Raw genomic sequence first — 14,282 nt, forward strand, 5'->3', positions numbered from 1 at the left:
ATCACCACATTTGCCTCAAATCACCAAATCTCTTAATTTAGATTATACATGTCAAGAATATCCAGTTCTCCTATAAACAAAACAAAACTTTTATGTTTCCCTAAGTTAGAAATGTTTCTAAGTATTAAAATAAGCACAGCCATAGTCCTAAACTGTATTTTTCTACTGAGAAGACAACACCAGAGGCTAATCTCATGAAATCAGTCCATGTATGAACAAGCCTGTTAACTACTGTTGTGATCCTAAGTCCAGAACTCCTGTGCAAAATGTGGTCCTGGAACCAGCTAGACCAGCATCACTCACTAAATCAGAATCCCTGCAGGTGGGGCCCAGCCAACTTTGTCTTAGTAAGTCCTCCAGGTGATTGTGACACGCATCTGAATTTGAAAACTGCTTGCCATTTTTCGGAAGCCCACAGAAATAAAAACAAAGGCAACATACCTGGCTCCAAAAATGTCCTTTTTGGCGAGATCAATTCCAGAAACAACTTTTACTCTGAGAATACGGGACTCTCCCTGTGAGAAGAGGAACAAAAAAGAGGTTAAAAAACTGATCTTCAATGAATCACTCTCCCATCCAGTATTAAAGTCATTGATTTCTACTCAGTCCAGTACTGGGATACAGAATAAATCAATTCAAGCATAAGCAATTCTTCCTTACACTGAAGTTCAAAAAGCAATATTCCAGCTCTAAAATTTTGTAACTCTACAAACTTGCAGCATCCAAGTAAATTAAGCACAAGTTTAATTCAAAGTAGGTCACTAAGATCAATTACTCCTGACATTTAAAGTCGGTATTTCCCAGCTGTACCAAGAATACAATCACACACATAAAACTATCTAACGGTCCAAGTGTCACAAGTTTGCACAAATAAATAATTCCTCCCTTAAGTTGACATTTTTATGTGACCTGCAATAAAAATGAATTTAATGTGATAAAACATTTCAAAATTATAGTGCTTTTAAAATAGTGGCATCAACAAGCAAAAATAATTCCTTAGTTCCAATAAAAAGAAATGAAAACCATCCTAAATGGAAACCACCCCAAAGTGTCTCAGAAACCAATCACCTGCTCATTTGTTCATTTATTCATCATTTCTTCATTCATTCCAAAATTTCCTAAGAAGCTCCTATGCCTGAGGCCTTGAAATACAGACATGAATATGCTCCAGGCTCCACTGAAGGCGACAAGCAGCCCAGCAGTATAGGACTCTACCACAGCTTAGAGTAGTACTTAAGGGCTACGACATTCAGGACAGGTGAGATGGCTTAGGAGAAGGTGGTAGGCAGAAGTCCAGGATAACTCAGGTTTCTAGTTTGGATCATGAAGTGTCAACATAAACTGAAATAGAGGACTGTGTCCAAGGTGTCTATGAAGCAATCAGATGGAAAAAATAGATCACTAAATGGGGAGAAACGTCTGGTCTGAGTCAGAGAATTAGAAGTTATCAATGTAGAGTTGGCAGTTATAACCAAGGTCTACAGAAACTTAGCCTAAAAGAGTGAGAATAAAAAATGGCTCAGGATAGAGTTCCCAAGAACACAATGGCTGACAGAGCAAGAAAGCAATAATATGAAATTCATCTACCCAATATGTTTAGTCAAGATGTAGGTGAGGGCAAGAAAACCTCAACGATTATATAATGTCGAAGAGAACAACGGCAAGGCAAAAATAAAACATGGAGGGTACAGGACGGTGGACCTTTGTCAATTAGCTGCAAAGATCAAGCATACATCCACACAATGGATATATATCCTTGAGATACTTTACACTCCAGGAGTCTTCCATCCACTCAACCATCCATCCAACCACATATTCCCAACACAAGACTGCCCATGTGGCAAGCACAGTGTCCTCATAATACGGTAAAGAACACAAATACGGTAAAGATGATGTTCTCATCTCGTTTGTGCCAATGTTCTTTCAAACATGGCCTGCTTTCAAGGTTGGCAGGACTGAATGTGTTTGCCAGCCTTCACAAAAGGATTAAGAGATGTAAAGTAACACCAGGTAAGTTAGGGATAACTAAAACAATACCCTACTATAGCAACGGGCATCCCAAAGTGCTTACAGAAGCATCGGGGGTTAGCTGCTATTCCCTGTTCCCTGGAGCACTGCAGGGATCGCTCTGCCCATCTCTGGAACACTCACAGGATGGGAGTCAGGGTTCTTTCTTTAGCACAGGATGTTATGTAGGCCAAGGCTCTTTTCTAGTTTTCACAGTAAGTTGTACCCTGCTGCTAATCATCTGATGCCTCCATTGCCTGCTCAGCTCAAACGATGTCACTGTTAGAGTATTTTTTACACATGCTTCAAAACTTGAAGTAGTACCAGCTATTTGGGGAGGCGCAGAAGCAGGAGGATCACTTGAGTCCGGGAGCTCAAGGCTGCAGTATGCTATGATCACGCCTGTGGGTAGCTACTGCACGCAAACCTGGGCAACACAGCAACACAGCAACACACATTTCTTTTTTTTTTTTTTTTTTTTTTTTTTTTGAGACAGAGTCTCACTCTGTCATCCAGACTGCAATGCAGTGGCACAGTCTCAGCTCACTGCAACCTCCACCTCCCAGGTTCAAGCAATTCTCCTGCCTTAGCCTCCCAAGTAGCTGAGATTACAGGCACATGCCACCACGCCCAGCTAATTTTTGTACTTTTAGTAGAGATGGGGTTTCACCATGTTGCCCAAGCTGGTCTTGAACTTCTGACCTTAAGTGATCCACCTGCCTCGGCCTCCCAAAGTGCTAGGATTACAGGCATGAGCCACCATGCCTAGTCACAACACCCCATTTCTAAAAAACTTTAATGCATAGAGAACCTGTAATGACATTTCTTTATTCCACAAGTATTTACTGAGTAGCCACGATGTGCCAGACATGTTATCTGGAGAAAGAGATGTAAACAAGACCGAGTTCCTGCCTCAAGCAACCCATCATCTAGTAGGTGGAAGACAGACTATAAATACATAATGCAAACGGCAAGCAAGGTAATTTCTGATGGTGGCAAGTGCTCTGAAGACAATATGACAGTTAAACAAAAGCAACTGAGTAGACGGAGAGGGAAAAAGCAACTGGGGAGAGGAACATTCATGGCTGAGTGATCAGGAAAGGCTTCATTTGGCGGAAAGACACTGGAGCTGAAACTTGAAGAAAGGAGGCTGAGTGGTGCGCAGGGCTGAGAGTTCCAGGAAAGGCTGACAGCAAGACCCGCTTGATAGAGGGAGGCAGAGTCTGTGCAGGGCACCGTGGGATCTGGTGGGGTCAAAGAACACAGAAGCCAGCCTCAGGAGAGGGTAGATTATCCCGACTATTTGGGGAGAAGTACTGGAAAGCTTTAAGCAGGGGAGTGACATAATGTGGCTTCAGTCTTTGAAAGAACCACTGTGGCTGCTGTGAGGGAACAGGGCAGAAGGAGGGAGAACAATTGGATAGAGTTTCTGGCAAGAGCTTTTAATACGGTGGAGATGGAGAGGTAACCAGATCCAGTATATATAAAAATGTATTTGAAATAAACGTTTTTTTAAAAAGTTTCAAAATGGCTTATACAATTGAGTTACAAACATGCTAGTTGTTCCACAGAAAAGTATCCCTTTTCTACCCAGACATGCAGCTTGACTACATTTCCCAGCCTTCCTTGCAGTTGGGTGCAGTCATGTGACTACGTTCTGGCCAATGGAACGTGGCCAGAAGTGATGAGGCCTCTTTAGCACCGGCTCCATAAGCCCTGCCCACTCAGCAGCCTTCATTCTCATCCATGTCCCTCCATGAAATGGGGAAGATCCCGGAGATCAAGAAGGGAAAATCATATAAAAGGAGTAGAGCCAAGCACTCCCCATCTCCTGACTCTCCCCAGAAATAAGCTGGAGATAAGACTTTTTCTTTTTATTCCCACCCAAAACCAAAAGTTGTTATAGCAGTCTACCCTCAAGTACAATGTAATCTCATTTTTTTAAAAAAAGTCAATGATATAGCTGCATAGAAAAAGACCTGGAAATGGTGATATTAGTAGTGATTACCTCCGGAAAATGAATCACTTCTTTGGGCTTATTTTCATTTTTTTTCCTTTTGAAACATTAAATATTTTTGTTTACAGACTTTCATTTTTTTAAAAAAGTAAATACTGAGAAAAGCAAAATAAAAATTTTAACGCCATTCAGGCGTGATTTTGCATAAGAAAAACAAACCTGCCACGTGTGGTGGCTCACATTTGTAATCCCAGAACTTTGGGAGGCCAAGCAAGGCAAGTGGATCATTTGAGGTCAGGAGTTCAAGACCAGCCTGATCAACATGGTGAAACCCTGTCTCTACTAAAAATATAAAATTAGCTGGGCATGGTGATGCACACCTATAGTCCCAGCTACTCGAGAGGCTGAGGCAAGAGAATCGCTTGGACCCGGGAGGCAGAAACTGCAGTGAACCAAGATCGTACAATTGCACTCTAGCATGGGTGACAGAGTGAGACCCTGTCTCAAATAAAAAGAAAAAGAAAAACAACCCTTTGAGTTATTTTTTAGGCAACTTACAAAGGTATAGAGCTGCAAGTATGGAAGACATGAAGGGGTTCTCTTATGTAACACGTAGGCAACTGAGAGGCGACCTTTACCGAGCACTTACTGTTTACAAGCACCTGTCACAGGAAATTTCACTTCTCTCTCAAGTTCCAAGAAAAGAGAGCATTACTCTATAAAAAATAATTTACACATGCATTTTAGAGACACAGCAAAAATGTCTTATCTTTGTTTCCTCAAAATGACAAGCTTAAACACAGATAAGCAGCCACTGTCATTCTGTAAGGAAGCACATGACAAGGTGTGTAACCAATTTATCAGCTGCAGTGGCCTCAGGTTGAGCCACTGTACTTTCTGAAGCATTTTATTACTTTCATAAAATCTATGCGTGATATTCTGACCCCTGTTTATGACTCCAGTAGAATTAAATATTTAACTAAGGTGGCTTTGCTTAGACAATGAAAATATTATTCATAGATTGACTGTACAATGCAGAGGAAAAAGAACAGAGTAGAGACGCAGCTGAAGAGAACTTTCAGCATCTCTTCCTGTTATTAATCTATTGTTCTGAACTGTTATTGTGTAACAGAGGTGATTCTGTCAGCTTTACGTATGTTTTTCTTTCACACTGAATTTTCTAATTCTTCACCAAGATATAAAACAAAATAAGGTGCCCAAGCCATAAGTGACAGCAGCACACTAATAAATAAAGTGTCCAAACTGAGAAACAGGTGGTAATCTGAAGGTCCGTTTGCGAGACCTCCATCTGGAACTCCAGCAGCCCTACTCATATAAACTGTGCATAAGCAGTTACTAGAGTCCCATGGCCACCCACAAAGCCTATAAAATACATAATCCATCAACAGTGTTCAGGTGGTAAAATAAATTTCAAGTTCCAACTCAAAACTCAAGATAGTAGAATTTTCCATTTCTCCTATGACTTTGTCTTAAGAAGGTTAATTTGTTATCTTTTATTCTTATTTTCCACAATGGCAGGTCCTCTCCTAAAAAGATGATATCTGAGCTGGGAAATAGTGTTTTTCCTGCGCAGGGAGCCACTGTGACCCCAAGATCATGTACACCAGCTGTCCATGTGGACAAGAAGTTCTAAGCTAGGGACTTCACAGTTTGATCACTATCAGCTAAATTAATTCACGTATTTACCTTCCATATTCTAAAATACATTTCTAGCTCTAGCTATTACCCCTCACACTTGCAGGCTTACAGTAAATACTCTGGATTAAAACAGATGACCAATGTTTTTTGGACCACATAAATATGTAAGTTATATATACATTACTTTAGTTGCTTTAAAAAATAACTAAGCCAGCATATGGACCATGCCCACCGTGTGCCTGCTCCACAGTAGCTATAGTTACTCTTTCCATTCCTGCCTGTTCTTGTCCTAATCCTGAGACAGGATCCTATTTCATGCACTTTTAAAGACTTTTTTTAGAGCAGTTTTAGGGTCACAGCAAAATTGAGCAGAAGGCAAAGAATTTTCCTACATACCCCCTACTGCCACACATTCACAGCCTCCCCCATTATTAACATCCTGCACCAGAGTAGTACCCTGTTACAATTCACACATCCAAATCACCTGAAGCCCACTGTTTACATTAGGGTACACTCCGTGAGTTTGTACAAATGTATAATGACATGTATCCACCATTATAATGTCATACAGAGCATCTCCACTGTCCTGAAAATCCTTGGTGCTCTGCCTACTCATCCCTCCCCTGCCCAATTTAAAAAAAAAACTCACACACTGTCCTACCGCCTCCCCACCCCACACACCTTCCTGCTACTTCCAACATTTGCAAGGTTTCATCCTCTTCACTTTTTTTTTTTTTTTTTTTTAAGATGGAGTCTCACCCAGTTCCCCAGGCTAAAGTGCAGTGGAGCAATCTTGGCTCACCACAACCTTCGCCTCCCGGGTTCAAGCGATTCTCCTACATCAGCCTCCCAAGTAGCTGGGACTACAGGTGCATGCCACCATGTACCACTAAGTTTTTGTATTTTTAGTAGAGACAGGGTTTCACTATGTTGGCCAGTCTGGTCTCAAACTCCTGATCTTGTGATCCAGCTGCCTCAGCCTCCCAAAATGCTGGGGTTACAGGCGTGAGCCATTGCACCCAGCAATCCTCTTCACTTTCTATCTCCCCACACCAATGCCTGCCCACTACACCCTTCCCTCTCTTTGTGTTGGGTCCCACAACCTATATTGCTGCCACCCCTCCTAAAATCCCTCTGAGTTCTCCACATCTCCACATTTTGTTGAGTGTGATTCTCCATCTAATCATACACTCAACAAAAATGCAGAGTGATACTGTGCTTAATGCATTGTGCTAGCAAAAAGGAGGAGCGCAAAACTGAACCAGAAGCATTATTCTCTCTCTCTCAGGAGCTCACAGTCAATAGCCCAGGCAAGGTGTGTGCACAGTTGCCTCTTACACAGCGGTGGAACAGAGACATAAGACGTGAGTGGGGAGAACAAATACCCAGGGTGGGAAATGAAAGAAGTCCAGCACCAGGACTGCACGTCCAGCTCAAACTCAGATAACACTGACAGAGGCTAACAGCCCTAACTCAAGGAAGGACTCACTGCCATCTCTGATCATCACTGGCAGCCCAAGACATAACATGTGGTCGAGTTCTGCTGTCAACAAGCAGACGCCCCAAGGATATGAGTTTCCGAAAAGACTAAGGGAGGCCAGATGTAGTGGCTCACACTTATAATCCCAGCAGTCTTTGGGAGGCTGAGGCGGGTGGATCATGAGGTCAGGAGTTTGAGACTAGCCTGGCCAACATGGCGAAACCCTGTCTCTACTAAAACAAAAAATACAATACTGAAATACAAAAAATTAGCTGGGCGTGGTGGTGTGTGCCTGTAGTCCCAGCTATTTAGGAGGCTGAGGCAGGGGAATCACCTGAACCCGGGAGGCAGAGGGTGCAGTGAGCCAATATCGACCCACTGTACTCCAGCCTGGCAACAGAGCCGTCCGTCTGGACAGATGGAGAGAGAGAGAGAGAAACAAACAGACAAACAGACACAGACAGACAGACAGACAGACAGACAGGATAGGACAAGACAAGACTGTGGGATTCTGTACAACCTAAATTTCTCAACTTCTACTAGGTAATGGCCACTGTTATGCCAAGTAGAAAAAGGGTTAGCAAATGGGAAAAAATAAAGGGATACACCTCCAGAGCAGAACCCTAATTTAAACGCTCAAGGTCACTCTTTCTTCAAGAAATGATGCTGGGTGGTTTTGAAACAGGTCCACCAATTCTTGATATTTCTTTCTTCATGAGGTGGATAATTTCCCATGGGTATCTGATTTAGTGACTCCTTTCTAATAGAATATGGAAAAGATGACAGTGTGTGACTTTGGAGATTAGGTCATAAAGACATTAGGCTTCCTCATTCACTCTGGGGAAAGCCAGCTGTTGCCATGATGCGCAGGCACTCAATCAGCCCGAAGGAGAAGTGTCTGTGATAAGGAACTGAGGCCTCTTGCCTCCAGCCATGTGAGTGACTAATTTTAGAAATGGGTCCTTCTGTTCCAGTCAAGCCTTCAGATGACAGCAGCCTTGGCTGACATCCTGACTCAGACTCATAAGAGCCCTTTCCTGGTACATGCCAGTCACTGTGCAAAGACACATGTCAGAACCACCCAGCTAAGCCACTTTTGATTTCTTGACCCATAGACACTGTGAGATAATAAATTTTTGTTGCTTTATAAGCTGCTAACTCTAAAACTAATTTGTTATAAGCAATACATAACATACATTGTGAAAAATCCAATGCAATAATTACAGTCTAATTTCTCTTTGATAAGTCAAGATTTTCCTATGTATTAGGGTGATTCTTCAAAATAAGAAAAAAACAGCAGCGAGAAATAAGGACTATTGCCTGTGTTTTCTATCATGTCAAAGCAGTGGCATTTTTCAGGCAAAATTAACAGAACTTGGTGACTTGTTCAACGTAAGTACAGCAGCAGTACTACTTTTAAGAAATATGGAACCTGATGCTGTAATAAATACAGTCAAAATGTGAAAGCAAGGCCACTTCAAAAAACTTAAGATATGTCATCATTTATAAGTATGAAAATTTTTAAAAAATCCAAAAAGAATGACAATCAAGAGAAGCTTCTCTGAGCTACTTACATGCACCACTAAAGTAACTCTAAATTCACCCCTCTACTCTACAGCCTCAATGTATGTTATTACTAATGGCAGGATGGTCCAACACCCGTTGGCTTAAGCTCATTTATTCATTCTTTCAGAACCTACTGAGCACCTATTACGTGCCATGCTCTGTATTGCTTGCTACCATATTAGTCCAATCTTAAAATGTCCCTTCTCCACTGCTCTACCGAGACCTCCCTAGGAACAAATGAATCTAATTAAAACTGCCTGTCCTGCCACTGAAGGCTCACCACAAGCAGCTTTACTGCTCCTGTAAGAACAACCTGTGTTCTGCACAGGAACCCAATTCTTTCAGTTAGTATCTGCCCGTCCAACATCTATTCCCCAATGCTCTGCTTGAGTCCACACAGTGACTCAACCCAAAGTGGCTGCTCTGTGCTGAAAACATACAAGGAATAATGACTCAATAACATGGAGCTCAAGCCTGAAGGATTTACTTTCTATTATAAGGAGAGCCACATATACACAAGTAACCACAATAAGAGATAAGTTTAGTAATGTGACGAATAACATTCTTCAGAAACCTGGAGAAGAAAGACATTAATATACACACAAGGGGTGGGGAGAGGGAAAAAGATGGGGAAGGTGGCAAAAGTTGCAGATAAGTGAATGTTTGAGCCAGGTCTTCAAGAATGAGGAAAGGGGAGGGAGAAGAGAAAGTTGGTGTCCTGGGAGGAGCTAGTGTGCCAGGGAAGCAGGGGTGGTGCAACAAATGAGTGTGGCCTGCACCTGGCTCTATCCTCAGCAGGACACAGAGCAAACATAATAACCAGGTGAGTGGTGGCTCAGGGGTGCCATCACCCTGGATGATAGCACAGAGGGCGTCCGAAAGGGAGAGGACAGGGATGCTCATTACATGGTCTTCTCCAGCATCTGGCAGATAAGCATGGGGGACAGGGGAGTGGCTCCAATGCTCCCACTGGGGGAAGAGTGTGGCTGAGCGACAGACTGGTTCTCCAGGGCCAGAGAGAAGGAATGCACTCAAGTTCGCAGTTTTGTTATCAGTGGGGTCTGCTGCTATTGGCTGGTAGAAAATAAAGAGGAGTAGTGGGTCTTAGGCTAAGGGAAATAAAGGAATAGGTTTCTTGGATTTGAGATTGTCTTCCCAGTGGGCCAGCAGGGCAGTGAGAAGTCAGAAACCAGAGCTCAGTACCGAGATCAGAAATAAACACCCAGTGCGGAAAGCCTGGCTCTGTGACTGCCTTCTGATCAACCATTTATTCTGGCACTTAAGTAATGAAGCAGGACAGTCTTTTTTTTTTTTTTCTTTTTCTTCTCACAGGTAAGCCTTAGTTCCTCAACTAAACCCTGAGGCTGCACTGCCCAATAAATTATCCACTAGCCACGTGAGGCTGTTTAAATGTAATTAAAATCAATTAAAATTAAAATTCCATTCCTTGGTCACACTAGCTACATTTCAAGCACTCAGTCGTCACCCATTCCCAGTGGTGCTGTATTAGTGCAGATACAGAACGATTCCATAATCCAGAAACTCCACTCTAAGGACACTAACACAATGCAAGAGTGCAGCAGGATTTGAGTAACCCCTTTGGAAAGGAAAGAAGGCAGGAAAAGAGGAAGGGGAAGGACCCCTACACTTCACCCAATCATAACTGAGAGCACATCAGAACACTATGGAATTGAAAACAATTGAGAACACTATGGAATTCAGCTACAGTGAAGTAGTTATAGTGACAACAGGAAATGAAATGACTGTCTGGAAATGATACAGGCTTCACTATAACAACGTTCCAGCATCAATATTTCACCTGCAATATTAAAGACTGGCATGCAAATTAAGTGCTTATCAATTAACAGGCACTTAATATGAAGTCTAATAAAGCAAAAATCGAATAGTGTAGAACCACATTCTTGCAAAGACATTTTAAAAATCCTTGTGCAAATAAAGGAACAGTGGGGAAGGTGGCTTAATAGAGTGTGACAAAGATCTGATGAGTCTCTGATGAGTCCAGCATCCTAACAAGATCACAAATCTTGCACAGCATTCACAGGTAGAGTACTCAGGAGGCAAGAGAGAGGGAAAATCCCAACAAGGGCTCCTGGTCCCTTTAAGAGAACTAGAAGATATTCGGAGAGGAAGAGCTGGTAGGAAAAAGAAACTGAAACTCAGTTAAAGGAGAACAGCTGAAGGAATGGTAGCGGCCGACCACCTAGAAAACTCCCTCTAGGGGCCCTGTGGCGATCCACTAGGTCCCAAGGATACCCTGTGGGAGAAGCCAACTGTGATTCAAAGGGAAGAAGGACTTCTAACAAGGACATCTGTCCAGAGAGGGGCTGGCAGGGAGCCGTTGCCACACCCTCCCGCTGCAGGAGACCAATGCCAAAGGCACTGCGTTCAGGACCCCAATGGGTTTCTGTCCATTCCAGTGCTGATTCCACTGGGCTTGCACTGAACCACACGGGGGTGAAGGGGTGTTTTGATTCATGCCTTAAAAGTGCTGGCATGACATTTCTTTCTTACAATGACATCTGATGCCTCTGTCTCTGACTTGTGAAAAGAGCAGGGCCACAGCATTTGAGGTGTCTTCCCCAAGTTCTTGGCCGATATCACTATTCTGCCATCATTTCTCTCATAAAAGGCATCACTGGAGAAGAGGCAGCTAAGCAGGTGAGTTTATGAATGGCAGGTTCAGGGTTACTTGTGGGTGGAGGCTGGGCTCAGTTTCATAGTCATGGACATGCTCACCCCCTCCCCATGAGCCTCACATCTATCATGACTCAAATGTGCATCTCATCCAGAATGCAAATTCTTCCACGTGTGGACAGACTATTTTAGAGTGACTCTCAATTAAAAATGTTAGATCTTCACATGCCAAGAATCCGCAGTAATCCAATGACTGGCGAGAGGAGGAGGCTGTCATTGAGCAGGGCCCATGAAATAAATAAGTTGGCAAGAGTTCCAGCTAAAAGGACACAGTCACTCTTTTCCGGTAATTAAAAACTCTCCTTTTACCAGAATAGCTGGTAAAACTCCCATAAAAAGGTCTTCAAAGAATCCATTTATCAATAGTTCTTTTGTTCTGAATCTCTAAATCATAAGACAGGAAACATTTTTAAATTCCACCAAGATTATAAAGACAAGCATTATCGGGTGTTTATAGTTCTAAAAATGATCATATAAACAATGGCACTTTGTTGAAAGCCAAGAATTAATAGCTGAGGATCTAAAATTCTAGATTTTTTCATGGCAGTCATAACCCTGACCTCTCTCAATAAAGCAAAGTCTGGGTTTCTGGATGGAAAGTGTAGTTGGGAGTGGAAGAGGTCTAGGTTTCACGAGGTAGGTGCTGCCAAGAGCCCCCAAGAAGGTATTCCCTAGGGTGAGTTCTGTTGCTTCATATCTGGATCTCACTAGGTAGGCTCAGACAGCTCCCAGCATCTTAAAGACACATAAGAACAACCCCTCCCCGCTCCTTTTTTTTTATTTGAGACAAGAGTCTCACTCTGTTGCCCATGCTGGAGTGCAATGGCATGATCTCGGCTCACTGCAACTTTTGCCTCCCAGATTCAAGCGATTCTCCTGCCTCAGCCTCCCAAGTAGCTGAGATTACAGGCCTGTGCCACCACGCCCAGCTAATTTTTGTATTTTTAGTAGAGATGGGGTTTCACTATGTTGGCCAGGCTAGTCTTGAACTCCTGGCCTCAAATGATCTGCCCACTTCGGCCTTCCAAAGTGCTGGGATTACAGGCATGAGCCACTGCACCCGGCCTGAACCAAACTCTTAAGAAACTCAAGACAAATGTCAAGTTGTAGATTTTGAATTGAGAAAATGACCTGTTTCATGGATCTGAGGGCTCAGGACCAATGACTAGCATCTTCACTCTGTAGGCAAATTATAACCAACCAGCAGGCTGCATGGGGAGCATGCACTCAGAACCAGGGCTGAGCCTGATTATTCAAACACATGCTGTGCCCATCTCCACAAACAGGGAGACTTCCTCTGCTGGCTTCCGGGTGCTGGAGTTCCTGGACCCTGGACAGGCCTTCGAAGAGCACTGACAAACAGAATCCTCTCTGGGCTTCTATTTCCTATGCTCTAGGCTGCCGTTTCCCTTCCATTCCCAGGCTCTATCCTGACAGTGCCACAGAACTGACAAGGGTTCCTCTCCACAGACTGCCATCAAATCCCAACCCTGCCTCCTGCAGATCACCTCCACCGGAACACTGGATGTTCCCAAATGCTTCAGCCATGTATTTACAGACAAGTTATTGGTTTACTCCTCACAATACTGTATTTGCTACTAGCCCAATCCTCAGAAGATAACTATTTCTCATTCTGGGTAGATATAATGTTCTTGCTAAGTAAGTGTCCACTACTGGGCTATAGTTTGATGCCCCCTACACTAACACTTACTGGCCACTGTTAGAAGGTGACTAGGAGAACCAAGGCCCTGAGGTATCAAGAAACCAGGATGGTGCCTGATATGGCTCTACAGCTGGTTCTACCATCTGTCACATTCCACAATGACTGCGAGAAACTGCTGCCCATCTCAGAGGAATTACAAAGATCAGAGAAGGGAAAATGTCCCAACTCTGAAAGAAAGGATTCTATGAGTTACGCAGACTGAGCATATGATAGCTCTTTCCTCTACCAGAACCACCAATTTGCTAATTTTGCTCAGATCTCCTACTTGTCCTTTAGGCATCAGCCTAAGTGTTACATTCTCTGAAAAGTCTTTCCAGGGCTCCTGGACTAGTTAAGTCTTCCTACAACAAGCTTCACAGTACGCTCCTCTCGCCCTTTACTGTCATTGCTTTTAAAATTAGCTGTCATGCCCAGAGATGGAGCTCTTGGTGGCAGAAGCAGGGCAGATCACAGGGAGTGACAAGGATACAGGGGCACGTGCAACCATTCCCAGCCAGAGAGGCACAGATCAATCCCTCACCCTGCTCAACACGGACTTCCTAGACTCCAGCAAACAGCTGGCCACCCAAATAATTTTAGGGGAAGTGAATCTATGATATCAACCCAAACCAAAGTTGTGAAGAGAATTACTAAATAGGTTGTGAGCATTTAGAAAAGGAGAATAATCTACAGCTAAGGTTCACTAGGAATAAGACACACAGACAAACTTATTTCCTTTTTTGATAAGGTTAGTAGCTCCAGATATGCTGCCTCGGTAGCGTATATAGACTTCGGCCAACCAGTCAGCAACACCAATAGTACACTCCTATTTATTCTAGACAAGATGATCATGTGAGGCGAACTGATGGTAAGCGTGAGTAGGACATTGCGCACAGCTGCTAACTCTTATCCAAGGTGTAATCAACAGGCTGGACACGGTGGTTCACACCTGCAATCCCAGCCCTTTGGGGGCCGAGGTGGGCGGATCACCTGAGGTTAGGAGTTCAAGACCAGACTGGCCAAAATGGTGAACCCCTCCCCGCTACAACTATACTTAAAAAAAAAAAATAACAGCCGAGGGTGGTGGCATGTGCCTGTAATCCCAACTACTATGGAGGCTAAGGCAGGAGAATCGCTTGAACTCAGGAGGCAGCCATGTCAGTGAGCCAAGATCATGCCACTGCACTCTAGCCTGG

The 14,282-nt window shown here is 43.4% G+C and overlaps 1 protein-coding gene across 4 annotated transcripts in view; it reads right to left on the reverse strand.

Annotated features, from left to right (window-relative positions):
- The window catches only part of NEDD4L (NEDD4 like E3 ubiquitin protein ligase), a 354,125-nt gene that overhangs the window by 234,117 nt on the left and 105,726 nt on the right, over positions 1 to 14,282 (reverse strand). For all 4 annotated transcript variants that reach the window (XM_064379091.1, XM_064379096.1, XM_064379092.1 and 1 more), the window contains exon 2: positions 442 to 515. In XM_064379091.1, coding sequence (XP_064235161.1) covers positions 442 to 515 — 74 coding nt within the window. The remainder of the gene's footprint in view (positions 1 to 441; positions 516 to 14,282) is intronic.

Source organism: Aotus nancymaae, unplaced genomic scaffold (genome assembly GCF_030222135.1).
Source record: "Aotus nancymaae isolate 86718 unplaced genomic scaffold, 86718_ANA_hifiasm-v0.15.2.pri h1tg000020l, whole genome shotgun sequence".
Lineage (NCBI taxonomy): Eukaryota > Metazoa > Chordata > Mammalia > Primates > Aotidae > Aotus > Aotus nancymaae.